Below are 25,638 nucleotides of genomic sequence, written 5' to 3' on the forward strand. Positions count from 1 at the left end.
CGCTGTCACTGGGTGAGGAACAGCACCTACCACCCAAACCCCCCTCGCCTCCAGCCTCGGCACCCCATGACACCCTGCCTCTGCACGGCACCGGGCGCTGCCGTCTGCAGCAGCTTCGCTCCACGATGGCAGGAGGTGAAGCAAAGCCCCGGCTGCCGTCCCCAGCAGGAACACCGCGCCGGTGGCAGCAGGGACAACGCAAAGGCAGATGGTGTGCCAGGAGCCCGGATGCTCCCCGCTGCCGCCGAGGCGGCGTGTCCGGCACTGCCTGCTGCCTCTCACGCCGCGGTGCCAGCGAGGACCCCGGGGAGGGTCTCCGGTGGGGTAAATCCGTGCAGCTCCGCCGGCTTCAGCCCTGCTTTGGGACGGCGGAGCATCAGACCCCCCTTAAAAAGTGCCCTTTGCTCTAACGCCTCCGCGTTCCCCAGGAATGCGCTGCAGGTACTTCCGAAGCGCCTTACTCCCACCGCCAGCGCGCGCCTGTTCGCAGCGACGTTGCTCTTTGTGCCAAAAAACCAGGCTGGGCTGGTTTCCTTCCACCCCCAGGACTGACCTCAGTCCCCGTTTCACCACCCCGCGCTGCTGGGGTGCTCAGAGATACTTCCAGCCAGCTCCTTGTTTAAAACCGCCCTCTTTCTCTTTTTTTCACCAGATTTCAGGCACGGAGTTGGCAACCTGGCCAGCTTTCCAGGACAGCGATAAAGATTTTCATTACCTTCATGCTTGGAGCCCTGGTGCCGCATCTCTTTGCGCTGACTCTTTTGGCTGTGGTTGAACTGCCCCGACCCACGGCGAACGACCCCCTGCCTGCTCCTGCCAGATGTGCCACGGATCCAGGCAGACCCGGCGAGGGATCGATGCCCACCTACCCTCTGCGTACAAGAAGGGTGTCACCTCGGGCCCAAGTGACAGCCAACTCAGCCTTTGTCCCCAGGGATTTTATTCCCTCAGCCCCACAGCCCTCACTGCAGGCAGGGCTGGAGCAGGGAGGGCTCTCCTGGCACGCTCGCTGAGCACCCCGGCCACCAGACGTCCTGCGAGCACGGTCCCCAGGTCCTGCTCTCCTCATGGGTCCTCCTGCTGTTGTCTCCAGCACGGCTCATTTCGGACGTGACACAGCCGCTTTCCCGGTACCCGGCTCCCACCAGTGACCTCGGAGCAGGCTACAGGTTGGAGCGGCAGAACGGCGCTTCTGGAACGACCGAGTCTCCGATGCCTTCCAGGAGGTTGTCCCATCGATCGAACTCCTCTTCCAGGTCTGCACAGGGCAGAGACGGTGACGAGGTTACCACAGCGATGATCAGCCCTGCTCCAGACGTAAAGAACCAGCAGCCACCAGACCCCTTGGCTTTGTGCAATGGGATGGGAAGCACCAAACCCAAGCTCAGGGAGGCAGCGACCGCCCCGCAGCCCCCTGCAAGCCAGGGAGCCCTGGTGCCCTCCCGAGCCCCCGGCCAGCGCGCCCTCCACCCCGCGCCGCACCCAGGTGCCTTTGCAGGAAGGCCAGAGCCGCCTGGCTGGTGATGTCCAGACCCTTGTAGGGGTCCAGGGTGCCCCTCGCGTTGAAGATGCGGTTGATGAGCTTCCCAGTAAGAAAGGTGAAGTCAGTTTGGCTCTGGTGCACGGATCCCCTGGGACAGGGAAGGGATCTGCTTCAGTGGGAGCTGAGGAGAGGTCCTCCTGCTGGGACACAGCTCATAGGTGCTCCCAGGAGGGTACCGGCGGGTGGGTGCCCCCAGCCCCCGACTCACAGGATGGTTATAATTTTCGTCTGGCTGTTTCTGGAGCTCAGCCTCTTCATTTTGGCAACGCTTTCTGGCGTCTGGAACTTCTCGGTGTTGATGAAGAGCACAGGCTTGGTCACCTCTGGGTACAGCGCGTTCTCCAGGGGGAACATCCAGGCGTCGAGAGCCACCGCGCACCTGCAGCAGGACGGACGCCCGACGCTGCCGCCCACACCATGGCTTCCCTGCCCACCGGGATGAGCCTCACGTCCCCAGAACCTTCTGTGGCTCCTCGCCCCTGCGGCAGCTTACCTGAAGCTGGGTTCTTTCACCAAGGCCAGCACCGCTGTCACTCCGCCAAAGGAGTGGCCCATGACGGCGACTTTGGTCAGATCAATGCTGTCCTGCAAAACGGAGAAGGCTGAGGAGCCTGTGCCCAAACCTCGCTGCAGAAGGTTCTGAATTAGGGCAGAAAAAGCTGAGGCAAGAAGACCAGCGAAGCCCCACGGCTCTGCCCTCTGCAAGGGACCCCGTGTCCCCTTCTAACCACTGCTGCAATGGGACCCGGCTTCCCCGGCATGCATGGAGGAGAAAAAGGAGAAGAGAAGCACCACGAAGCTGAGACGTGGAAAGCTGTGTCTCTGCACAGACCTTGTTTGTCCCAGGAGGAAAAGTCTCACGCAACAAGGACTGATCCTGCCAGCAAAGGGCACCCGGACCCCCCCTCAGCCAAGCGACCCCCCTGCCTGGTCCTTCAGCACAGACAGACCCAGATACCTTCAGCACGGAGAGATCGAAGTCCTGGTGAAGGACGTTCAGGACAGATTTACCGCTGCTGATGTCCTCGAAGAGCCGGAGTGCTCGCACACATTCCTCCGCTCTCTGATGAACCTGGGAGCGAGAGAGTTGCCCCTTCCCCAGTTAACCCAGCTCCTCCACCCCACAAGTTTGGGGCCAGATCCTGCCCCTGACATCCACCCATGCCCGTCCCTGATGGTTGGGCTTGATGATCTGATGGTTGGACTTGATGATCTTCGAGGTCTTTTCCAATCCATGGTTCTATGATTCTATGAAAACCGCAGAGCTCAGACCCGGCAGGGCTTTCCCTGAGTTACGGCAAACGTAAAAGCAAGCATGAGGCTGCACCGCAGCGGCTCCCGTGGGGATGCAGTGAATTTATTGGAATAATTTCTTTTTTTGTTTGTTTTTAATTCAGTTAATCTGATAGCACAGACGGCTGGAGAGGAGCACAAGACCTCTGCACCGGGGTGGAAGCAGCGGGTCGCGCAGGGCTGCCCCCACCCAAGCCATCCACCGATCCAAACCCCCGCAGGGACCCCAGACCCCCCCGTCCCACCCCAGCTGCCAGGAGCAAACCTGGCCGTCACCCTGAGACCCATCTCGGGGGCTCCACCCAGGAGCAGCTCAGAAGCCCAAACCGCCGATTCGGGGGGAGGAAGCCCTGCCCTGGAGCCACTCCGGGACTCCGTCCTCTGCTCCCCTAAGGACACGAACGCTGTCGGCCACGCACACTTAAAGACCTTCCCCCAAGGTGACAAGTGCCAAAAAACTCCGGTGAAAACCTCTCTCTGCTCCTTCCTGCTCCCTCTAACACAGAGATGCCGTAACTGAGGCTGACCTGGCAGCCATTTCTCTCTATTTATAATTTATCCACCCTCAACACTTATGCTCACGGGTTCATCTTTACAGGAAAACTGTTGCCCTTGTTCGTGCAACGTGCCGTACGACAGAGCACACAGAAAAATCAGAGGCTGGGAGGAGACCGAAGGCTGCCAAACGCACCTCCAGCCACTGTTTCCTAGAGAGTTCTTCTGTGACAAATCACGACTCCATGTTGTCCTTTTAAAGGAGGCAGAAACAAGTAGGGGGAACTCGGCTCAGCAGGAAACCTTCCCGCTCCCCAGCAAGCAGCTGTCCGGGGTAATCCCAGAGAGACAAAAATCGGAGCGCCAACAAACTCGGCAGCTGGTCCAGAGCCCTGCCACCGGCTGGGCCGGGCAGAAAGCCCCTTCCTCCCGGGGCGCGGGTGACATTCAGCACCCGGGGACGCAGCAAAGCCCAGCCCGGCTCCTGCTGGGGTCAGCTGGAACCAGACAGAGGGACCCCGTGGAATGGAGAGAAACAGCCTGGACAGATTTTTCTCTGCTTGCAAGGGGAAAGCTCAGCCCTGGCATCACGGCGGTAGGGGTTTGGGAAGGGCAGGAGATGAAGACCCCAGGGATGGGGGCCCAGCTCGGCTTGCAGGAGAGATTTCACGCCTCCTGGGTTGCCCACCCTGAGCCCCTCACCCTGGTACCTGCTTCTTTCGGAAATAAAACTCCTTCTGCCCTTGGGGCACCCGTTGGTAGGGGATCCACTCCTCTCTCCCAGCCTCTGCCGTGCAGAAATACGTCGCCGAGGCGGAATGGTCCCTGCAGCGGCAGGAGGGCAGGCGGCCGCGTCGCAGGGACGCCCGCAGCTCCCCGGGCCGTGACGCCCTGCCCGCCCCGGCGCGGCTGCTGAATTCGGCGGGGACCGAGGCACCCACCTATGCTCCAGCGCCGCCACCGCGAAGCCCCAGGACGCCAGCTCCGAGCAGACCGAGGAGTACAAGGTCCTGCTGGGGCAAGGAGCGGGCTCAGGGCCGCGCTGCCAACGCTCGGCAGATCCCAGCGTCCCCGTCCCCGCTCCAGCCCTGAGCGGGGGCTCAGTACCCCCAGCCCCGCTCCGGGCTCATCCTACCGAAAGGCTCCCAGGCCGTGGGAGAAGATGATCAGTGGGTACCCGCTGCTGCAGGGCTTGAAGGGCCCGTTCCAGCTCACCGGCACTCTGCAGGAGCCTGCGGGGAAGAGAAAACCCCCCGGGAAAATGGGGGACACGGGCAGCCAGGTGCTGCCACCGCAGCAGGACCCCGCTCGGCTCCCGCGGCATCCACCCCCCCAGCCACCCCATGCACAGGGGATGGGCTCGGTGCAAAGCAAGCGGGTCCCTAAGGGACGGGGGAGCCCCCGGGATGGGGGGGACGTGGTGCCCACCACCCCCTTACCGACGGCGACGCAGAGCAGGGGCGCGTACCAGCGCCGGCCGCGGTGGGCGAAGTCGGCCAGCCCGACGCAGTACTCGTAGTGCGGGATCCAGAGCGGCCGCTCGGCCCCTGCCCGGGGCAGGCAGGGGTAGAAGAGGCGGAGGAAGAGTCCCTGGGGGAGAGCGGGGACGCGGTGGCCATGTCCTCAGCCAGCTCAGCTCTTGCGAAACCCAGCTGGCTGCAGCCACCCTGCAGCGTGTGGAGGCCCGTCCCCGTCCCCGTCCCTGTCCCTGTCCCCGTACCTGCCGTGTGTGGCCCACCATGACATCCGTGCAGCCCACATCGTGGGGCCCCTTCCCCAGGGGCAGCGCCAGCGACGGCGTCCCCCCCATGAGCCCTAGGCAGAGGCACGGGGTCAGCGTCCGTCCCCCCGCCTGGGGGACTCCAGCTCAGTCCCTCCTCGGTCCCCCACCCCTCTCCCATCACCCAGACCCCGAGCATCCCCCTGGCAAACGCACCGGCAGCAAGAGGAGAAGCGAGGACCCCAATTCCCCCCCACACCCCTCCTGAATTCCCACCCCTCGGGGTGCTCGACCTGTCCCACGGCCACCCCCCTGCGGGGCAGCTGTCCCCATCCCCGTCCCTGTCCCGTCCCTGTCCCTCCCGGGCAGGTGCCGCAGAGCTGCGGTGGCACAGGGGGTGGGTGCGGGGCTGGCGACCCCTGAGCACCCATGGGAGCCCCTGAGGGCACGGGGGAACAGAGACCCCCCCCGGGGCAGAACTACAGCCCCCAGCATACCCCGGGCGAACTGGGGTATACTGGCGAACCACAACTCCCAGTATAGCCCTGGCCTGGGACTACACCTCCCAGTATGCGCTGGGTCCCCGGACTACACCTCCCACTATCACCAGCGGAACTACAGATCCCAGTGCTTCCCAGTACCCGTCTCCCAGAGCCCTCCCCGCAGCCCCCAGTGCTCCCCCCAGCGCCCCAGTTACCATCGCAGCTCCCAGTGCCCCTCCCAAGCTCCCAGTGCTCCCCCAGCTCCCAGTGCCCTCACCCCGCAGCTCCCAGTGCTCCCCAAGAGCTCCCAGTGCCTCTCCCAAGCTCCCAGTGCTCTCGCAGCTCCCAGTGCTCCCCAAGAGCACCCAGTGTTCCCCCCCCTGCGGCTCCCAGTGCCCCTCCCAAGCTCCCAGTGCTCCCCCAGCTCCCAGTTTCCCTCTGTGCCCCCAGCTCCCAGCACCTCTCCCCCAAACCCCAGTATCCGCCATTCCCCCTCTCCCCAGTCACCTTCGCACTCACCAGTGCACCGGGTCACAGCTCCCAGCACGCACCAGTGTGCCCTGCAGTACAGCTCCCAGTGCCACCCATGCACGTGGACTACAGCTCCCAGTAGTCACCAGTACAGGACACAGCTCCCAGTGCTCCCCGTGCAATATCACAGCTCCCAGTCCCACCAGTGCAAAACCACAGCTCCCAGTGCCACCAATGCAAGACGCAGCTCCCAGTCCCACCAGTGCAAAACCACAGCTGCCAGTGCCACCAATGCAAGACGCAGCTCCCAGTCCCACCAGTGCAAAACCACAGCTCCCAGTACCCCCAGTTCGGGGCACAACCCCAGTTCCCCCATCGCAGCCGCGGCCCCGCCGTGGGGGGCTATGGGGGCCCGTGCCCACGGGCAGCACCCTGACCCCGGGAACACTCAGTCCCCGTCTGCGCCCCAGCCGGGTTCCTGCCCCCCGGGGCTGGGGACTGTCCCCATGTCCCCCCCCGAGCCCCGGAGGTGCCCCGGGGCTCCCGCTGCCTGTCCCCACGTTCCCCGTCCTTCGGGTAATCCGCTTTCCGCAGCTAAAGCCGCCCCGGGCCCACGGTAATCCCTCAGCGGCCGGGGATTAACTCCCTGCGTGGGGCCGAGCCGGCCAGACCCGGCAAATAAATATCCAAAGATTTGGTAAAAAAGGTCCCTACCGAGCTGCCGCGCACCGGGGAAACTGAGGCACGGGATGGGCCCCGACGGGGCCCGGGGGCTGCTCGGCACCGCTGTGTCTGTGTCCCCCGACTCCCACCCGGCTGCTGGCGCAGGGAGAGGGGACCCCAGCCCAAACCCACCGGCACAGCCACCCCGGGATGCCCCGGGGCCCCCGCCCCGTGCCGAGCACCCAGGGCCAGGGCTGAGGCCGGCCGGGTCACAGAATCACAGAATCCCAGCATGGTCGGGGTTGGCAGGGACCTCTGTGGGTCACCCAGCCCAACCCCCTGCCCAAGCAGGGTCACCCAGAGCAGGCTGCACAGCACCGCATCCAGGCGGGGCTTGAATATCTCCAGAGAAGGAGACTCCACAGCCTCCCTGGGCAGCCTGGGCCAGGGCTCCGTCACCCTCAGAGGGAAGAAGTTCTTCCTCGGGTTCAGCTGGAGCTTCCTCTGCTCCAGTTTGTGCCCGTTGCCCCTTGTCCTGTCGCTGGGCACCACTGGAAAGAGTCTGGCCCCGACCTCCTGACCCCCACCCTGCAGATATTGATCAGCATTTCTGAGGTCCCCTCGCAGCCTTCTCTTCTCCAGGCTGAACAAGTCCAGCTCCCTCAGCCTCTCCTCGTAGGAGAGATGCTCCAGTCCCCTCCTCATCCTCGTAGCCCTCCGCTGGACTCTCTCCAGTAGCTCCTCATCTTTCTTGAACTGGGGAGCCCAGAACTGGACCCAGTACTCCAGATGGGGCCTCACTAGGGCAGTGTAGAGGGGCAGGAGAACCTCCCTTGCCCTGCTGGCCACACTCTTCTTGATGCACCCCAGGATTCCATTAGTGTTACACCCATGGCTGGGCTCCAGCGTCCCGTCGCGCCCCGGCTCGCCCGGCCGGCGGGGCAGGGCGGAGGGCGGCTGGCACAGCCGGGGCGCTGGGTGGGAGAGGCGAGCCCGGACCTGCCTGTGCCGCCCGCCCCAGCCCACGCCTGGCTCCCCGCGGCGGGGCTCAGCCCCCCCCCCCCCCAGCACCCCAACATCGCCCCGGCGAAGCCGCCCCATGAGGGGGTCCTGGCTGGAGGTGCTGGGGGCTGCTGGGGGCCTTCCCGCTCTCACCTCCAATCGGGGCAGGGCTGTGGGGGGGCCCATGGGTGAACCCCTGGGGTCCCGGTTGTGTGGGTGCTACTGAGGGGGTCCCGTGGGCGAGCCCCTGGGGTCCCGGTTGTGTGGGTGCTGCTGGGGGTCCGGGTGGGTTTGTCGCTGACCACGTCCCCCCACACTGGGCCTTCACAGGGGTTTTTAGAGGCACGACCCCAGCCCACGCTCCCGGTCGGCGCCCTTCGAGCCACCCCCACAGCCGTGCTCTGCGGGCGGCTGATTTGGGGGGGTCAGGCCAGGCTGGGACCCCCAGCTCTGCCCCGTGGGAGGGTGAACCCTGCAGTCCCACCACCAGCTTCGTGCCCCAGCTCCCGTGCGTAGACAGGTTTGGAGCCCGGGGGTGTCACCCGTGGAAGTGGCCCCGGCTGTGTTTCTGTCCCCATGGCTGCCCGATGTGACCCCATGGCTGTCCCATAACTGCCCCGTCCCTTCGGGGGTCCCCGGGGGGCTCCGGGGCACAGAGGGTCTGGGGGGGGGGGTGGGACCGGCGGGAGCCGGCTCCCCTCAGGGCTCCCCGGAGCAGGGACGCGAGTGGGGACACGGCACGCGGCAGGGCCCTCCCGTGGGGTCCCGGAGCGGGCGGGCGGCGCAGGGACCCTGCGGAGCCCCGACCCCCCCCCAACGCCAGGCACCCCCCCCCTGGCGCGCGGGGAACCCCCGTCCCACGTGGGCGCTCCGCGGGCAGCGGCGCCGCAGCCAATGGGAAGGAGCCGCAGCGGGGAAGGGGGCGGGGGGCTCCTCGGGCCACGCCCACAGGGGCGCTGGAGGCCAATGGGACGCGGGTGGGCGGGGTCTAAGGGCGAATGTTGTGACGGTGGGACGAGGTGTAACGCTGCGGGGGACAGGGGCAGCGACAGGGGCAGGGAGCGGGGGTGGTGACGGAGTGCAGGGAGCGGCCGGGTCCCGGGGCCGGGCACTGAGCGCGGAGAGGCGGAGGGACGGGGGACAGCCAGCTCTGAGGGGGGGACGGGACGGGGACAGCCAACCCCGGGGGGGACGGACAGACGGACACGGGACAGCCAGCGCCGGGGGGACACGGACAGGGGACAGCCAGCCCCGGGGCGGGTCACAGACAGACGGACAGACAGCCAGGCCGGGGTGGGTCACAGGCGGCCACAAGGGCTGCAGGCAGCTGGGGTCTTGCCCAGGCAGCCGGGGTCTTGCCCAGGCAGCCGGAGGGGTGACACGGGGACAGACACCCCAAGGCAGGGACAGACGGACAAGGTGACAAGGGAGGGGGTCACCCCCAGGCCTCCCCCCAGCCAGGCGCACCCCGGGGCAGGTGGGCGGAGGAGGGGGCACCCCCGGGCCCGGGGCTGCGTGGAGCCCCCGGGAGCGGGGTGGGGGGGGATGGGGACGCAGCCCGGAGCCCCGTACGGAGACTGCGGGGCACGGCGGCCCGAGACCCACCCGTGGGTCCCAAAAGGTAACGGGGGGCACCAGGCTTGGTGGCGGGGAAGGGGCAGGGTGGGGGGACACGGGGGCTGTGGGGGGAGCGGGAGGTTTTATTCCCCGGGGGGGGCTGGGGATAGGGGTTGGGGGTGCGGCGCCGGTGACACGGTCGGCGGCGGGAGGACGTCGATGGCGTGACCTCTCCCCTTCTCCAGGGCTTTGAAGCTGGGCCAAAGCGGCGATGGAAATGTCGTTGTCGCGGCGCGGGGGCCCGGCGGAGTGAACGCTGCGCCGGAGGGAAGGGAGCGGGACGCTGCCGCGCCGAGCTCCGCTCCGCACTCGGGGAGAGGGACGGCCCCGAAAAGGCAGCGCAGCCCTGGGTGGGGTGGGCAGCGAGAGCACCGTGGGGTTCAGCCGCGCTCCCACGGGGACCACGGGACAAGACCGGGGGGGGCCGGGAGCCATCCCGCTGCCTGCCTGGGCTCCGGGACGTCGGCTTTCCGACCCGACTCCAGCACCCGTCCAAGCCCGATGAGGAGCCGGGGCCGCACGTGAACCTATGCAGACCAGGAAGAAATACATTTTCCTGACTTTCCTTGCCTCTTGGCTCCTGCTTTTCTGCTTCGGAGGAGACCAGCTGCGCCGTTTCGCTTGCTTTTCCGGGAGGAAAGCCGAAGCCCGAAGGAACTGGCCCCGCTGGACCGATCAGTCCTTCCTCCAAAGCTTTGCGGACCCCCAGGAGCTGCAGAGCGATGGGGACCCCTCGCTGCCATCGCCCCGGGAGCGGCGGGCGGCGTGGCTGAGCGTCTACAAGAACAGCAGATGCCGGATGGAAACCTGCTTCGACTTCTCCAGGTGCGAGAAGCACGGCTTCAGAGTCTTCACCTACCCCCGGGAGAGGGACCAGCCCCTCTCGGAGAGTTACGGCAAAATCCTCACCTCCGTCGAGCGCTCCCGCTACTACACCCCGAACCCCGAGGAAGCCTGCCTCTTCATCCTCAGCATCGACACGCTGGACCGTGACCATCTCTCGGGTCAATACGTCCGTAATGTCGATGAGAAAATCCGCGGTTTCCCGCTCTGGAACGGTGGCCGGAACCACCTCATCTTCAACCTCTACTCGGGCACTTGGCCCAATTACACTGAGGACCTGGGCTTCGACATCGGCCAGGCCATCCTGGCCAAAGCCAGCTTCTACACCGAGAGCTTCAGGCCCGGCTTTGACATCTCCATCCCTCTCTTCTCCAAGGACCACCCGCAGCGTGGCGGGGAGAGGGGGTGGTTGCAGCGGGACTCGATCCCTCCGAAAAAGAAATATTTATTGGTGTTCAAGGGGAAGCGGTACCTGACCGGCATCGGCTCCGGCACCAGGAACGCGCTGCACCACATCCACAACGGGCAGGACATCGTCTCGCTCACCACCTGCAAGCACGGCAAGGACTGGGAGAAGCACAAGGACACGCGCTGCGACCAGGATAACGTCGACTACGAAAAGTGAGTCGGGGACGGGGTGGGAAAAGGGGGCTGGGGAGGGCGCGCGCCCCACGGGTGTTCCTGCCCCTCGGCGGGGTGCGGCCGTGCCCGCCCGCGGTGGCTGGACCTCCGGCCGTGGGGGGAGAGGAAGGGTTTGGGCTCTCCTGAAATGGGCGAGGGTTTCGTTTCCGCAGCGGGGAGCGAGGCGCTGGTTGTTCAGGGCTTTCCTGTTCTGTATTAAAGTTGGAGTCGTCTGGCGGGAGCGGCTCTTATCTGCGATCGCCGCCGCTGCCTCTAATACGATTTCCCTTTTTCCTAACGCCGATGAATGATGCTTTTCTTCTCCCCCTCCTGCCTGCCCCCAACATAAACGTTTCTCTTGGAGATGAGCCTGAAACGTCCCCCCCCTCGCTGGCTCCACTGAAAATCCCACAAACCTGGTGGGTCCCTGGGCATCCCGGCGTGGGCAGCCCCGAGCTCACCCGGACGGGGTGGGGGGGTCCTCCCGCGTCTCCCCTCGCAAACAGCGATGGCGGCAGCAGTGTGTGGTGGACCTTGGTGGAAAAATTGGAAGGACAAAGTTCTGCGAGGCTGGGGGGGGGGCTCTGCGCTGCGGGGACACACGCCAGCTCCTCACGTCCCCGTCCTGCTGCTGGGCACCCATCATCAGCGGCCTGGTCCAGGGCTGGTGGGCACAGACCCCGTCCCACCGGCGATGTGGTCCCCGTCCCGCTGCCTGGGGACATCCCGCAGCCACCCGGCCGGCGAGCAGATGGGGAGAGGCCGCGCTGGGCGTCATCCTCAAAGCGTCTTAGGAGGTGCCGGGAGGTAAAAGTGGAGCCGGGGTGCTGCGGGCACCGGGCTGAGCCGGGGCTCCGGGTGGCTGGGGCACGGCGTGCCCCGTCCGGTGGGTGCCACCAGCCCGGCAGGGCCAGCCGCTGCGATGGAGCCGGGTTGGGGATGGGGCATCACAGGGCAGTGGGAGATGCCGTGGGATGGGGGGCCCGAGGAAATCCCCCTCCTGCCCGGTCCAGGTAATCCCCTAATGCTGTTTGCAAGATTTACACCTCGCCCGGGTGCTTTCGGCAGCAGATCGACGGGGAACACGTGGCACGGGGCAGCGGGCTCGCGCGTGACCCCGAGCCTCCGCCGTCCTGCTCATCCCCGTGGGACACCCCGGCAAAAAGCCGTCAGCATCTCCGCCACGCCGCGCCAGCTCTGCCCAACCCCGTGCCGGGGTCCGACGCCCTCCTGCCCCGGGAGAAGACGACCCTGGACCTGGAGCCGGGATGGTGGCAGAGCGACGGTGGGGACAGGCCAGCGGGGAGGGGACACGCCACGACGGCTGCCCCATTCGCCCGGTGTGCTGGGGTTGGCCCCGTCGGCTCGGGGCAGCACGGGGAGCGGAGGAAGGCCTTGCTGGGGTCTCCATCACCCTCCTCACGCCCCGGGAGCTGCCTACAACAAACCGCCTCTGTGCCCAGATAAAGGGCAGCTTGTGGCAGCGCCGCGGGCTGCCCCGGGTTCAAAGCAATCCAGGCGGGTTGGGGAAGGCTCTCCAGAGCCAACGGGTCCCCCAGCACAGCCCTGCCCGGCCGGAGCCGCAGAGGGGCCGGGCAGAGGGAGCGCGGTGGGCGCCCGTCCCGGCTCCTGACAAAACAAGGAAGCCCTGACGGCGCGATTACCCGGAAACCGCAGCGCGTCAGGAGCGAAGTTATTTCCATCGGGAGGTTTTGGCCCCGCAGCCCGGCCGGCGCCAGCCTCCCCGCGACGGCTGCCTGCGAGGGGAGGCTGCCCGCCGCTGCTCTGCCCCCGGGACGCATCCTGCTTCCCGCCCGGCCCCCGCAGCGGCAACGGCCCCGTGGAGGTGGCAGGGTCACGGCCGGGTTTGGGGTGCGCAAGGAGCGGGTGGCAGCGGGGATGCCCCGAGGGCGATGTGGCCGTCGCTGCTGTGGTCTCGTGTCGGGGGTCTGTTCTCGTGTCGGGGGTCTGGTCTCATGGCGGGGGTCTGGTTTCGTGGCGGGGGTCTGGGCGCTCTCTGAGCGACCCTTGCCCCCCCGGCAGGTCGCTCGGCCGGGAGCTGGGGTGTTAACGGGGCAGGGTGCGCTCGCGGGGTTTTTCGGCATCCATTGGAGACGTTGAGGTGGTTCATCCAGAGGCGAGATTCGATCGTAAAACTTTGTGCCTTGGGCCAAGTTCCCACATCCCGGGGCGCTGGGATGCTGCAGCACCCACGGAGGGGACACATCCTCGACCCCCAGCTTGGCACCAGCCCCCCGTCCCCACCACGGGGAGACCCTTCCCCCTGGGGACCAGCGCATTTCAAGCAGCCCTTTGGCCTCGCAGCCCCCCCCGGCTGGACCACGCGCGGCCCCCCCAGCCCATCCAGGACCCGGCTGCCCCGTCCCTCCCTCCCCGCGGGCAGGAACAGACGGGGTCTGTCCCGACCTAATGTCAATATTGGATTTTCCGGCACGGTCGCAGGGACCCGGCAGCGGACGCGCCTCTCCCCACCGGCCGCACAGAAGGGGCTTTCATAGCCCCGCGGCCTGAGCCCAGCCCGGGGAGGGGGGCACGTTCCCTGCACCCCCGCGGGCAGCCGGCCCTCTGCCCCCGCCGAAACCCTGCCCGGGCAGGCAGGGCTGGTCCTGCCCGGCGAGTCCGGGCACGGCAGGGGAGTCACCGCAGTTTCGGGCTCGGGGGTTCGGGCGCTGGCTTTGGACGGGGTTTCGCTACAGGAGGGTGGAGGGAGCTGGGTAACGCCATGGGAAGCCGAGCGCTGCCTGGGTACCAGGGTCCTCTCCTGACCCCCCTCCTCGAGCCAGATTTGGTTCTGGGCTCCACAACAAGTTCACTTTCTGACCATGGACACGTCCCTCCATCACCCAGGGGAGCTCTGTCCCACCGGCCCGCGGAGCCGGGGCTGTTCGGAGCCAGAATCAGCCCGGATCAGTCCTGACGCTTCCCTGGGCTGGCCCTGTGTCCCCAGCATGGCCACTTAGCCTTGCCACATCCCAGCGAGACCCCCAGGGATGCTCACGGGGTGTGGGGAGGCCGAGCCTGACCCCCACCCCGTCTCCCATCCCAGGTTCGACTACCAGGAGCTGCTGCACAACTCCACCTTCTGCATCGTGCCCCGGGGCAGGCGCTTGGGCTCCTTCCGCTTCCTGGAGGCACTGCAGGTACCGAGCGGGCAGGGGGACAGGGGACCCCCTCCCCGGGGTCCGGGGGGCTCCGTCCCAGCCTGCCTGGGGTCCCGCCACAGGCCGCCTGCGTCCCCGTGCTGCTGAGCGACGGCTGGGAGCTGCCCTTCGCCGAAGCCATCGACTGGGGCAAAGCTGCCGTGGTGGGCAGCGAGAGGCTGCTGCTGCAGGTACGGCGGCCGGACCCTGCCCCGCGCCGGGCACAGAGACCCCCCCCGCATTGACACTGGTGGTGATGGACCCCCCCCAAGTCAAGCTTAGGGGGTGAAACCTCCGCAGCTGAGCCCAGCAGCCTTCCCGTGGGGTCTCATCCAGCTTGGAGTGGGGGTCCCGTCCCAGCTGCAGCCCTGGGGCATCATCTGTCTCCGGGGGGGGGGGGCGTGTTGAGCATCTCCACAAACCCAAAATCCTTGGGGGTCCTGGGCCAGATCCTGCTCCAGGGAGAGGAGGGGGCAGAGCCTAGCGGGGTGGTGGCACAGCATCCTTGGCCGTGGGGTGTCCCTTGGGATGGCACGGAGGTCATGGAGGCAAGGCAACCCTTTGGGGGGGGGGCTGAGGTGAGCAGCCAGCTCCCCCCTGCTGCTGCAGATCCCCTCCGTCGTCCGCTGCATCCACCCGGAGCGCGTGCTGGCTTTCCAGCAGCAGACCCAGTTCCTGTGGGACGCGTACTTCTCCTCCGTCGACAAGATCGTGCACACCACGCTGGAGGTGAGCCCCCCCCCCCCGCCCCGAAATCCCCCCCCAGCCCCCGGGGTCAGAGCTGGGGTGCTGAGAGCATCTCTCCGGCCTCTGGCAGATCATCAAGGACCGGCTGCTCCCGCACCGCTCCCGCTCCCGCTTGCTCTGGAACGCGCTGCCCGGGGGGCTCCTGGCTCTGCCGGACTTCTCCACCCACCCTGGGGACTTTCCCTTCTACTACCTGCAGCGCGGTAGGACCCTGCCTGCCCCGGCTGAGCACAGCCAGCTCGGTGCATGCCACACCTCCTGTCCTCTCCCCACCTTTTTGCAGGCTCCAGCCCCTCCGAGAAGTTCACGGCCTTCATCCGGGCCGTCTCGCCGGCGGGCTCCCTCTCCCAGCCCATCCTCAGGCTCATCCAGGCCGTGTCCGGCTCCCAGTACTGCGCCCAGGTGAGGGGAGCTGAGCCCCGCACCGCTCAGTGCAGCTCCCGGGGATGCAGCGGGAGGGATGCTGCGGGGTCCCATGGGCTGGGGAGGGCAAGGGTGGGGTGATGGTGTCACCCTTGGGTGGGCAGAGCCGTCTCCCCGGCCTGCTGGGGTGGAGATGGGACCACCGGTGGGTTTATTGTGGTCCGAAGCACCGTGAGGTGGTTTTGGGGTGAGCTGGGCTGGAGCGGGGTCCCGCTGGGGTGCTGGGGGTGGCTCAGCCCTGGCCGCCCTGCGAGCACCGATGCGCCAACGCACGCGGGACACGCTGCTCCTCCCTGCAGATCCTGGTGTTGTGGAGCGGCGAGAAGCCACTGCCACCGCGTGGGAAATGGCCCCAGACCACCGTGCCCCTGACCATCATCCAGGGCAGGAGGAAGGTGAGAGGAGCCTGGACACGGGCAGGGAGCCGGGGCACCCAGCCCATGGAATCACAGAATGGTTTGGGTTGGGAGGGACCTCAAAGGTCACCTGGTTCCAACCCCCCTGCCATGAGCAGGGACATCTTCCACCAGCCCAGGGTGCTCAGAGCTCCATCCAGCCTGGCCTTGAACCCTGCCAGGGAGGGGGGCTCATCCCAACCTGGTTATTCCCCTCCGCAGCCCAGCGACCGCTTCTTGCCCTCCGCGGCCATCCGGACGGACGCCGTGCTGAGCCTGGACGAGCACAGCAGCCTCTCCACCAGCGAGGTGAGGCCACGGGCACCGCGGTCCCCGGCCCCGTGGAGCTGGGGCGAGCTCCGCACTGAGCCGGGAAGGACGCTCAGCGGTCACCGCGGGGCTGGCAGGGAGCGGTGCCCGCTGTCCCCGTGTCCCCAAGCCCAGGGGACACCTCGGGGGGAAGGCAGGGTGGCGACAAGCCCCCTCCCACGGGCCCCTGCAGCCCGCTGACGCCGTCCCCCATCCCGCGCCAGGTGGACTTCGCCTTCGTGGTGTGGCGCAGCTTCCCCGAGCGCATCGTGGGCTTCCCCACGCAGAGCCACTTCTGGGACCCCGAGCAGAGGCGCTGGGGCTCCACTTCCCAGTGGACCAACGAGCTCTCCATCATCCTCACCGCCGCCGCCTTCTACCACAGGTACCCGGCCGGGGAGGGGCCGGTGGGGCAGGGGGCTCGGCCGCATCCCACCCCCCGCCTCGCTCCTTCCTCCAGGTATTATCACAGCCTCTTCACCCAGTACCTGCCGGCGGGGCTGCGGGGGCTGGTGGACGGCCTGGCCGCCTGCGAGGACATCCTGATGAACGCCCTGGTGGCCGCCGTCACCAAGCTGCCACCCATCAAGGTCGCCCAGCGCAAGCAGCTCAAGGAGACCGCGCCCCAGCAGGTAGGGTGCAAGGAGGGGGGGGATGCGGGGATCCCCCCCAGCTGGGGAGCGGAGCCCCTCACCCCCGCGCTCCCCTCCTGCCAAGGTGAAGGGTCCAGCCGGCGGCCGGCGTTTCTCCCAGCGGCAGGACTGCCTCGACCAGTTGGCGGACTGGTTTGGCTACATGCCCCTGGTGTCCTCCCAGCTGCGCCTCGACCCCGTCCTCTTCAAGGACCAGGTCTCCGTCCTGCGCAAGAAGTACCCGCGCTTGGAGAAACCCTGAGGGCTGCTGGGGGCCGGGGTCGGCTCTGGGGCACGGAGCCCTCCCGGAGCGGGCGGGCGCTGCTGACGGGGTTTTACTCGTTAATTGGGTTTAATAAAGGCGGGTGGAGAGGCAGAGTCGGGCCGGTGGCTGTAGGGTGCGGGGAGCGGCGGGAACGCCGTCGATGGCACCCTGGGAATAACCAGCGCGGCAGCCGGCTGAGCGTCCCCGGCCCCCGGCCCCGCGGGGAGGCGAGGCCTTCGGCTTCCCGAGGGCAAACGGAGCAGCGATAAGAGGCGAGAGCGGGGTGAGGGCGGCCTCCCTGCCCCCGGCCGGGACGGGACCCCCGCAGCCCCGGGGCACCCCAGCACCCCACCGCCTCGCAGCGCTCCCCGGAGAAGGGATAAGGGTCGTTTCAGCTGGTTTTTTCCCCCCAGCTGAATAAAAATAGGGAGAATTAAGGCTGCTGGCCTCCAGCGGCTGCTCTCCTCCGGCCGCCGCAGCCACGGGTCCGTCCTTGCTGCCTTCGCTCCCAGCAGGCACCCGCGATAACGCCCCAGCGCCGGCCGACCCGACGTCCCCCCCCGGCACGCACCCGGCCCTTTGCTCCGCTTTATTTTCCCTGCATAGAAAGACCCCAGCCGGGACAGGAGTGGGGCTGGGGGGGCTCAGTCGCGGGGGGGCTGGCACTCCCGGCAGTCCCGCATCTCCTCGGAGTAGCTCTCCACCTGGATGGTGGTGGTGTGGAAGCGGAAGGTGCCCTGCAGCCGGGAGCTGGCCTCCTCCAGCACCTCCTGCGCGCTGGCGCCCGCGTCTGCCAGGAGCAAGGGAGGGGATGCCGGGGGGGTGCGGGTGAACCCCGAATCCCCCCCCCCCCCCAGCCATCGCTTTCCCGGGGAGCGGCACTCACTGATGGCGATGTGCACCGAGAGCAGCGGCTGCGCCGCCGTCAGCGCCCAGATGTGGAGGCTGTGCACGGCCTCCACCCCCCGCACCGCCAGCAGCGTCTCCCGCACGGCGTTGAAGTCCATCCCTTTTGGGGTGCCTGGGGAGGGGGAGCCGCAGGCGCTGCAGGGACGGGGGCTGGGGCACCCATGGGTGGCCCCGCGGCCTGGACCCCCCCCCCCCGGACCCCTACCCTCCATGAGGACGAGGAGGACGTCGCGGAGGATGGTCAGCGTCGTCCCCAGCACCATCGCAGAGAAGAGGAAGGTGCAGATGGGATCCACATACTTATACTGGGGCTGGAGGGGGTGGCAGAGGGTGAGGCCCCTCCGGCGCTGTCACCCCACCTCAAATCCCCGCAGGGGACATGGTCCCCTCCATCCCACCCCTGCGCCTGGCTGGGGCTGGCTGGAGCCGCCGTCCCCATCCCCAGTGTCCCCTTTGCCCCCCGTGACCTCCCAGACCTTAAAGAAGATGACGTAGGACGCGACGAGGACGCCGACGCTCTGCAGCAGGTCCCCCACGACGTGGACGAAGGCGGCGCGGACGCTGGTGTTGGGCTGCTCGCCCGCTGCCCCGTGGCTGTGCCCGTGCCCCGTCTGGTGCAGAGCCACCCCCATGCTGCGGACAGGGCAGCGGTGATGTCCCTGGGGACACCGGGCATGGAGGGGGGGGACACTGGGGGAGGGCACGAGCCGCCTGTACGTACACGAGGTTGACGGCCACGGCGCAGGCGGAGGTGACGAGCATGACGCTACCCTCGATGTCGTAGTCGGCCGAGAGCAAGCGCTGGGCGGCCAGGTAGACCAGGACTCCCGTCACCACCCAGATGGAGAGCACGGAGAGCAGGGCCCCCAGGATCTCTGTGGAGAACCCCCACCCCCACCCCGCATTTCTGCTCCGCCGCCGTGCCCAGCCTGAGCACCCCCCGGCAGCACCGGGGTGTGGGGTGGGCACCCAGCACCCACCCCCGGCGTCACTCCAGGTGTGGGGACAGCGGTGCCTCTGCCCTCCCCTGCCCATGCCCATGGCGCTGGGGCTTTGCCAGGGCTCCCCGTGCCCCCAGGGCCCCCCGAGGCACCCGGTCCCCATGGAGAGAGCATCCTGGGGTGCTACCAGTGTTTCCTGGGGTCCCCAGGAGCCGGGCGGCAGCCCCCAGGGTCAGTGGCACCCCGTTACCTGCCCGGTGCCAGCCGAAGTTCATGGTTTTGGTGGGGGGCCGCGAGGAGACCCAGAGCGCGAAGAGGCTGATCATGATGCTGGCGAAGTCGGTGAGGAGGTGGGCTGCATCCGTCAGGATGGCCAGGCTGCCCGCCAGGTACCCGCCTGCCGAGGGGGGACAGCGGGGTGCCATCAAGGGGGTCCCATCCCAAGCCGGGCACGGACCAGCTCACCCCATGCCACAGCAGGGACCCCACCGGGTGCTTCGACCCCCCAGAAGGCGATGGGGAGCTCTGCCCGCTCCCCACCTACCCCCCACCGGACCACCCCAGCCGGACCCCGTGCCCACCACTCACCCACAGCTTCCCCCACCATGAAGACAAGGCAGATGCCAGCGGCCAGGTAGAGTTTCCTCCGTGCCCGCTGCTGCTGGCCGGGGCGGCCGGCGGACCCCCGCGCGTGGCAGTGCCGGCCGCGCCGCGGCCCCAGCTCCAGGGCAGGCACCCACTCCTGCACCGAGCTGTGCCCGCTCTGCTGCGTGGCCCCCAGGTAGGACCTGATGGAGAGAGGGGGGGGGGCTGCCAGGGGCTGGAGCGTGGGGGGCTGGGAGAATATTGGGAGTGGGCTGGATGCTGAATGCTCCCCCCCAGCCCCTTCCCCAGCCAGACGCCTCCAGGGGACCCCAGATGGGATCCCCATGGGAAAGAGGGGACCCCAGATGGGATCCCCCCAGGGAAGAGGGGACGCCAGATGGGATCCCCATGGGGAAGAGGGGACCCCAGATGGGATCCCCCCGGCGAAGAGGGGACCACAGATGGGATCCCCCCGGCAAAGAGGGGACCCCAGATGGGATCCCCCTGGGGAAGAGGGGACCCTAGATGGAATCCCCATGGGAAAGAGGGGACCCCAAGATGGGATCCCCATGGGAAAGAGGGGACCCCAGATGGGATCCCCACGGCGAAGAGGGGACCCCAGATGGGATCCCCCGGGGAAGAGGGGACCCCAGATGGGATCCCCATGGGAAAGAGGGGACCCCAGATGGGATCCCCCCGGGGAAGAGTGGACCCAAGATGGGATCCCCATGGGAAAGAGGGGACCCCAAGATGGGATCCCCATGGGAAAGAGGGGACTCCAGATGGGATCCCCACGGCGAAGAGGGGACCCCAGATGGGATCCTCACGGGGAAGAGGGGACCCCAGATGGGATCCCCCTGGGGAAGAAGGGACCCCAGATGGGATCCCCATGGGAAAGAGGGGACCCCGGATGGGATCCTCCCAGTGAAGAGGGGACCCCAAGATGGGATCCCCGTGGGAAAGAGGGGACCCCAGATGGGATCCCCACGGGGAAGAGGGGACACCACATCCGCAGCCCCCCCGGGCACCCCCCTACCCGCCCGTGCCCTCGCTCAGCAGGTGCTGTTTCTCGTCGCCGGCCACCATCCTGCTGCGGGGCAGGGGGCCGGTGACCCCGGTGCGTGGCCGGCGCTGGTGGCAGCCGGTGGCCTCGGCCCGTGTGAAGCGACGGGGACTCGTGTGCAAAGCCCGGTGTCGGGGGAGGCTGGGCCAGGCCGGCTGCAAAGCGCCCGCGGCCGCCAGCCCTGCGGTGGGCCCGATCCCCGGCACCCAGGGGGCTGCGGGTGGAGGGGGGGGATTGCTCCGGGACCCCCCTCCAGCACCCACCAGGAACCACGCTCCGGGGAACGGACACAGACCCCGAGGTGGGGGGAGGATGGAGCAGCCCCCTGTCCCCCCTAAAGGCACCCGGTGACCCCCCTGACCGCTCCGGGGAACTTTTGAGGCCCCCCCCCGGTTTCAATCCAGCTGTGGATCAGCCACGTGATGGATAACCCTGGGACCAGACCCCCCTGCCCAGTCTCCTGCCCACCGCCCCAGGGAGCAGCACTAATTGCCCTGGGGCTAATTGCGATTGTGGCACAGCCCAGAGCGCGGCGGCGAGGGCTGCCTCAGTTTCCCCTTGACCGGGCGCTGAGCCAGGCTGCTGCTTTTGTGATACATTTTCGCATTCATGATATGGTTTCACAGCCACGTGAACTCAGCCAGCAGCGAAGCGGCAGCTCGATGCTGAGGCCGTCCCGGTTCCTGGCACAGCCCGGAGCATCCTCACCCCCCCACCACCGCCGCGTCCCCGAACCCCGGCGAGCGCTGGCCCCGGGCACCCCATCGCCAGGAGATAAATCCCGCCGGGTGCCGACCTGTGACATCCCCGGGCGGGCGGCCAGGCGCGGGGTGCCAGCGCTGCCGGAGGTGCTAATGAGGCCGAAAATTAAGTGTTGGACGGGGAGGTGCTGGCAGGGAGAGCGGCGATGGCACCGGCCCGGCAAACCCGCCTGCATCCCCAGCGCCCATCGCTGGGCTGGCGAGCCGAGAACGAGAGGCGAAGAAATAAAACCACCCCAGACACCAATTTTCTTTACAAAATGCACAAAATTAAAATCCGTGACAATTATATACAAAACAAGGAAGATACAAAACGTGCGGAATTGTCTCGTTTGCACCCATATAGAAAAGTGTTCCGTGCTGGAGCAGGCGCCGGCTCGCCAGGCCGTCGGCCCCCGCGGCGCGTCCCCACCGTCCCGAGTCCCGTCGCCGGACATCCTGCGCCCGCGGCGTTTCTCCTGTGCCGGCAACGTCGCTGCGGCTACTGGGGACCTGCCAGGGGGGGAAAATGGGGGTGTTCGAGGGGGGTCCAAGCTCCTGGAGCTCACCGGTGGGTGCTTGAGGGTCCGGGGGAGGTGGGCTTGGCCGTGACGCCCCTTACCCATCACTGTCCTCTCAGGCACCGCATCATCCTCCACCTCTTCTTCCTCCCCGTCAAAGTACTCCTCGTCTTCCTCAACTGCAAACAGGCGGCCAAATGTCACCGCAGGGTGACCGGGAAAGGATGTGGGTGCTACCAGGTCTCTGGGAGCTGGCAAAGGGGCATCAGGGGGTCGGGGGCTGAATTACCAGGCTCGAAGTCCAAGGCACGGACAGCCTCGGCGAGGTGGTCCAGGCTCACCGAGAAGGCGTTCATGCTCTCGTAGCCGTGCTCGATCTTCTCCAGCTTGCCGCCCTTGGAGGCCTCCACGATCCTGGGCAGGGAGAGCATGGCCGTGTCCCCCCTCATCCCCTCGCTGGGCTGGGGGGGCACAGGGTGCCGGGGTGGGGGGCCGGGGTGTCCCCACGCTCACCAGCTGGGCACCCTGCGGCCGAATCCCCGGCTGGGGACGGCTGAATTTTCCCTAGTTTGGGCACTTACGTTTTGATGAGCTGCTTGGCGTTCTGCGGGGAGCAAGGGGAGAGGTGAGTGGAGCCGCGTGGTGCCCGCCACCGTGTCCCCAGCCCGGTGGGACCCGGTGCGGGCAACCAGCGGGGAGAGGGGGATGTTTTGGGGGTCTCACCATGAGGAAAGCGGCCCCCCCGGTCTCCTCCATGGCCTGGATGGCCGTCTCCACCAGCCGACTCGACTTTTCCAGCTGCTCCTTGTACTGGCGGATGAGGCCCTGGACGAAGCCCGTCTTGTCGCCCTGCTCGCGGGCGATGCGCTGCAGCAGCTCCGACTTCTTCTCCTCCAGCAGCGCCGCCAAGGCGTCGAAGCGAGCGCACAGCTCCCGCTTGGCCACCTCGCTGTTCTCCTGCCAGGACGAGGGGCGAGGGATCACAGGATCACAGAATCACAGAATGTTTGGGGTTGGCAGGGACCTCTGTGGGTCACCCAGCCCAACCCCCTGCCCAAGCAGGGTCACCCAGAGCAGGCTGCACAGCACCGCGTCCAGCCGGGGCTGGAATATCTCCAGAGAAGCAGACTCCCCAGCCCCTCTGGGCATCTTGGGCCAGGGCTCCGTCACCCTCAGAGGGAAGAAGTTCTTCCTCGTGTTCAGATGGATGCCATGGGCGCGTCCCTTGGCACCGGCAGCATCCTGGGGGTTTCCCTGCTCCCTCCCGGCCAGCCCAAGGGGTCCCTGCCTGAGGTCTCACCCCACGTTTCGGAGGGCTCCTTTTCCCCCCCTTTCCTCACCTCGGTGCTCCGGCACGAGTCCTCCAGCTGGGAGATGATCGTCTGGATCCGGTCGTTCCCCGCCACCAGCATGGAGATGCAGTTGTTCAGCTCGGTCTGGGCAGGGGCAGGCAGACAGAAACAGCTTGAACCCCGGTGGGGATAGGGACAGGGACATCTCCCACCCCAGTGTGGGGACGGGCTGGGCATTGCCTGGCCGCAGCTCTGCTCCCCCCACGCCCCCCCCTGAGCCATGGCCACTCTAAATATAGGCTGTCTCCTGGGCGAAGTCACCCGGGGGCTATTAATACCCCGTGAGCGGGTCCCAGTGCTATGTGCGGCCGCCCCAGCTCAGCACATCACCCCGGGACCAGCCGTGTCCCCCCGCGGCCCCCCGGTCCCCCCCACATGGCACCTTCTGGCCCTGGAAGACGGTTTGCAGGGGGGCAACCTCGCAGTCCTTGTGGGCCCCGAAGACTTTGCACATGGAGCAGGTGGGGACCTCGCAGGTGACGCAGTAGATGTTGATCCGCTCGTCCTCGTGCTCCTTGCACATGGGGTGCTCCCCCTTCTTCAGCGGCCTGCTGGGGAGAGCGGCGCGGCCACGATGACGTCCCCATCACGGTGACATCCCCGGCGGGGTGACGGCCCTGCCGCAGTGATGTCCCCACGGCAGCATCACCCCCACCGCGGTGACGTCCCCCCGGCAGCGTCACCCCCGCTGCGGTGACCCCCCCCACTGACACTGCACAGCCACCCCAAAATCAGGTCCCCAGGACAGAGGACAGATCCTGGCGTAACCCCACACTTGCTCCTTCGGGAGCCACCGACCTCTGCGCTCCGTAAACCCCGAGCCCAGTAAGCCCCAGTTTAAACCAGCACGGCACTGGGCACGGCAGCAGCCGGCACCGGTGGGCGGGGGGACCCGAGGCCGCGCGCCAGGGATGCTGCACAAGCGTCTAATTTTAGCCTTGGGCTACCAGGATTTATCGTTGTCACCCAACACGTGACCGGGGTGGGGGCACCCAGAAACCCCCAGGGGTCCCAGCTGGGGACCTCAGCCGAATGGTCCCCTCTGCAGCAAGGGGGGACGTGGGGACGAGCCAACCCAGTGAAGTAAAGGCAGAGCTGGCCCCCTGAGGCCCCCCGGCAGCCACAGACAGCTGCCACGTGCCATCGTCCCCGTCCCCATGGCTCTCAAACAATATTTACAGTCAGGAAGGGAATTTGGCCGCGGCCACCACTCTGCCTCAAGAAATCAGGGCCCCACCGTCCCCCCCCGGCTGTATGCTTTTGCTGAGTGCCCCCCCCCTAAACCGTCCCTCTGCCCCTTATCAGCCAGCAGTGCCCGCTGTCACGAGCAGAGCCTGGATTTGTCCCCCACACCTCTTATCTCCCACCCAATGCCCCAGCGGCAGGCGTTGGGGGGGCAGGACCTGCCCTGCTGCCAACCCCCCCACCCCCCGAGGGACCCACCGTCCCCCTGAGCTGCCCAGAGACTCTAACTGCTCCGGGCAGAGGGGGGGGATTTGTGTCGGGGAAGGAAGATTTGGGTCAGAAGAGGAAGGTTTGGGTCAGGGGACGAAGGTTTGGGTCAGAAGAGGAAGGTTTGGGTCAGGGGAGGAAGTTTTGGATCAGAGGAGTAAGATTTGGGTCAGGGAAGAAAGATTTGGATCGGGGACCACTGAACCAGCAGAAAAGTCCCGTGATTTCTCACAGAGCTGCAGTCTCCTGTGGTCCCAACGATGGTGCTGGGGCTCGGGAGGCGGGCCCCCCTGCGTCCCCTTGTCCCCGTGTCCCCATGTCCCCGTGTCCCTGCCAGGGCTGGGCACAAGCAATCAGCCACGGCCGCCCATGCCCACCTGGAGCACTCCTGCTTGTAGATGTCGATGATGTTCTCCACCAGCAGGTTCCTCTGCAGCCCATAGACACCGTGACGGTCCAGCAGCACCTCGTGACGACAAGACGGGCACCGGAACCGGCCCCCCGAAACCACGCCGCCCCGGCTCTGCCAGTACGGGTTGGCAGCCTGGGAGGGGGAGATGCCCGTCGGGGGATCCATGAGCATCCCCACAGCACCGGGATCATCCCCACAGCACCGGGATCATCCCCACGGCGCCGAGATCATCCCCATGGCACCGAGATCATCCCCACAGCACCGGGATCATCCCCACAGCACTGGGATCATCCCCACGGCGCTGAGATCATCCCCACAGCACCAAGATCATCCCCATGGCACCAGGATCATCCCCACAGCACCGGGATCATGCCGGTGACCTCCAGCTAGGGCAGGGGGGTGGAAACGGGCGCGGGGACCCCCTCTCACCTGGAAGACGTCGTTGGCACACTTGCGGCAGAGGTTGTGCTGGCAGGGCAGGATCACCACCGGCTTGCTGAACATCTCCAGGCAGATGGGGCAGATGAGCTGCTTCTCCAGGCTCTCCATGGGGCTGCCATCCCGCAGAATGCCGGCTTGGAAATCCATCGGCACGACGGCGCGCTCCTCTCCACTGCTCTCGGCTGCCGGCAGCACCCCTCGTCCTGCTATTTATGTCGCTCCCCGGTCACGAGGAGCCAAATCTGACGCGGGGTCGGGTGTCCGGGGAAGCAGCAGCACCTGTCACAAGGGACTGAGCCATCGGGATGCCGCTGGCGGCGGTAAACAAGCCAGGGACAGGCTGTCCGGGAGGCCCTGCCCGCCCGTGCCACGGCTGCCGGCACGCCGAAACCGGAGCTGGGGGGCAAACAGGGCCAGGCTTCGCCCCGGGGCCAAGCGGCCGCACACCCCGCGGGGCAGCATGGCCGGATCCTGGGGCTGGACCCCACAACGGCGTCGGGGTGGGAGTGTGGAGGGGCAAACAGATCACCCCGCGGTGGT

At 67.3% G+C, this 25,638-nt stretch overlaps 4 protein-coding genes across 6 annotated transcripts; 1 reads left to right on the plus strand and 3 right to left on the minus strand.

Annotated features, from left to right (window-relative positions):
* Positions 1-923: 923 nt before the first annotated feature.
* PAFAH2 (platelet activating factor acetylhydrolase 2) lies at positions 924-6,114 on the minus strand. The gene is made up of 11 exons (XM_075437988.1): positions 6,053-6,114; positions 5,052-5,146; positions 4,771-4,921; positions 4,467-4,563; positions 4,273-4,341; positions 4,042-4,156; positions 2,502-2,615; positions 2,037-2,128; positions 1,752-1,922; positions 1,483-1,631; positions 924-1,258 (listed from the first exon to the last, which is right to left on the minus strand). Exons 2-11 carry the CDS (start codon positions 5,139-5,141, stop codon positions 1,164-1,166), a joined length of 1,143 nt encoding a protein of 380 aa, XP_075294103.1. The 5' UTR covers positions 5,142-5,146; positions 6,053-6,114; the 3' UTR covers positions 924-1,163.
* A 2,730-nt stretch (positions 6,115-8,844) lies between these two features.
* Positions 8,845-16,778, plus strand: EXTL1 (exostosin like glycosyltransferase 1). Its single transcript, XM_075438143.1, has 12 exons — positions 8,845-9,290; positions 9,472-10,750; positions 13,818-13,911; positions 13,995-14,102; positions 14,521-14,640; positions 14,729-14,861; positions 14,942-15,060; positions 15,381-15,476; positions 15,699-15,785; positions 16,010-16,170; positions 16,246-16,417; positions 16,503-16,778. Exons 2-12 carry the CDS (start codon positions 9,816-9,818, stop codon positions 16,677-16,679), a joined length of 2,202 nt encoding a protein of 733 aa, XP_075294258.1. The 5' UTR covers positions 8,845-9,290; positions 9,472-9,815; the 3' UTR covers positions 16,680-16,778.
* Positions 16,779-17,268: 490 nt separating this feature from the next.
* Positions 17,269-20,261, minus strand: SLC30A2 (solute carrier family 30 member 2). Of its 2 annotated transcripts, XM_075437962.1 has the most exons (8): positions 20,154-20,261; positions 19,121-19,320; positions 18,783-18,929; positions 18,313-18,466; positions 18,068-18,224; positions 17,797-17,902; positions 17,569-17,703; positions 17,269-17,472 (listed from the first exon to the last, which is right to left on the minus strand). In XM_075437962.1, the coding sequence occupies exons 1-8, from the start codon at positions 20,201-20,203 to the stop codon at positions 17,327-17,329; spliced, it is 1,095 nt and encodes a 364-aa protein (XP_075294077.1). In that variant the 5' UTR covers positions 20,204-20,261; the 3' UTR covers positions 17,269-17,326. The 2 variants fall into 2 exon arrangements, with proteins under 2 accessions (XP_075294077.1, XP_075294076.1); XM_075437961.1 differs by lacking the exon at positions 20,154-20,261 and having other exon boundaries at positions 19,121-19,616.
* Positions 20,262-21,188: 927 nt separating this feature from the next.
* On the minus strand, positions 21,189-25,295 carry TRIM63 (tripartite motif containing 63). 2 transcript variants are annotated; one of them, XM_075438151.1, is made up of 9 exons: positions 25,087-25,295; positions 24,623-24,789; positions 23,176-23,341; positions 22,782-22,877; positions 22,165-22,398; positions 22,023-22,045; positions 21,731-21,855; positions 21,543-21,620; positions 21,189-21,433 (listed from the first exon to the last, which is right to left on the minus strand). In XM_075438151.1, the coding sequence occupies exons 1-9, from the start codon at positions 25,243-25,245 to the stop codon at positions 21,423-21,425; spliced, it is 1,059 nt and encodes a 352-aa protein (XP_075294266.1). In that variant the 5' UTR covers positions 25,246-25,295; the 3' UTR covers positions 21,189-21,422. The 2 variants fall into 2 exon arrangements, with proteins under 2 accessions (XP_075294266.1, XP_075294265.1); XM_075438150.1 differs by having other exon boundaries at positions 23,176-23,344.
* Positions 25,296-25,638: the final 343 nt, after the last annotated feature.

This window comes from Opisthocomus hoazin, chromosome 17, assembly GCF_030867145.1.
Source record: "Opisthocomus hoazin isolate bOpiHoa1 chromosome 17, bOpiHoa1.hap1, whole genome shotgun sequence".
NCBI lineage: Eukaryota > Metazoa > Chordata > Aves > Opisthocomiformes > Opisthocomidae > Opisthocomus > Opisthocomus hoazin.

Bases quoted from the DNA above. Each gene is read 5' to 3' on its own strand.
- PAFAH2 (XM_075437988.1), bottom strand. From the start codon at position 5,141: ATGGGGGGGACGCCGTCGCTGGCGCTGCCCCTGGGGAAGGGGCCCCAC. The intron at 4,342-4,466 runs GTAGGATGAGCC...TTGCCCCAGCAG, and splicing joins CACGGCCTGGGAGCCTTTCG to GACCTTGTACTCCTCGGTCT. The intron at 4,157-4,272 runs GTGGGTGCCTCG...CTGCCGCTGCAG, and splicing joins GTGGCGGCGCTGGAGCATAG to GGACCATTCCGCCTCGGCGA.
- EXTL1 (XM_075438143.1), top strand. From the start codon at position 9,816: ATGCAGACCAGGAAGAAATACATTTTCCTGACTTTCCTTGCCTCTTGG. The intron at 14,103-14,520 runs GTACGGCGGCCG...CTGCTGCTGCAG, and splicing joins GCGAGAGGCTGCTGCTGCAG to ATCCCCTCCGTCGTCCGCTG. The intron at 16,418-16,502 runs GTAGGGTGCAAG...CCTCCTGCCAAG, and splicing joins AGGAGACCGCGCCCCAGCAG to GTGAAGGGTCCAGCCGGCGG.
- SLC30A2 (XM_075437961.1), bottom strand. From the start codon at position 19,463: ATGGGGATCCCATCTGGGGTCCCCTGGAGGCGTCTGGCTGGGGAAGGG. The intron at 18,930-19,120 runs GTGAGTGGTGGG...CCCCCTCGGCAG, and splicing joins CATGGTGGGGGAAGCTGTGG to GCGGGTACCTGGCGGGCAGC. The intron at 17,473-17,568 runs GTGAGTGCCGCT...TGCTCCTGGCAG, and splicing joins CTCGGTGCACATCGCCATCA to ACGCGGGCGCCAGCGCGCAG.
- TRIM63 (XM_075438150.1), bottom strand. From the start codon at position 25,245: ATGGATTTCCAAGCCGGCATTCTGCGGGATGGCAGCCCCATGGAGAGC. The intron at 22,878-23,175 runs GTGCCATGTGGG...GCCCCTGCCCAG, and splicing joins CCGTCTTCCAGGGCCAGAAG to ACCGAGCTGAACAACTGCAT. The intron at 22,046-22,164 runs GTGAGACCCCCA...TGCTCCCCGCAG, and splicing joins GGGGGGCCGCTTTCCTCATG to AACGCCAAGCAGCTCATCAA.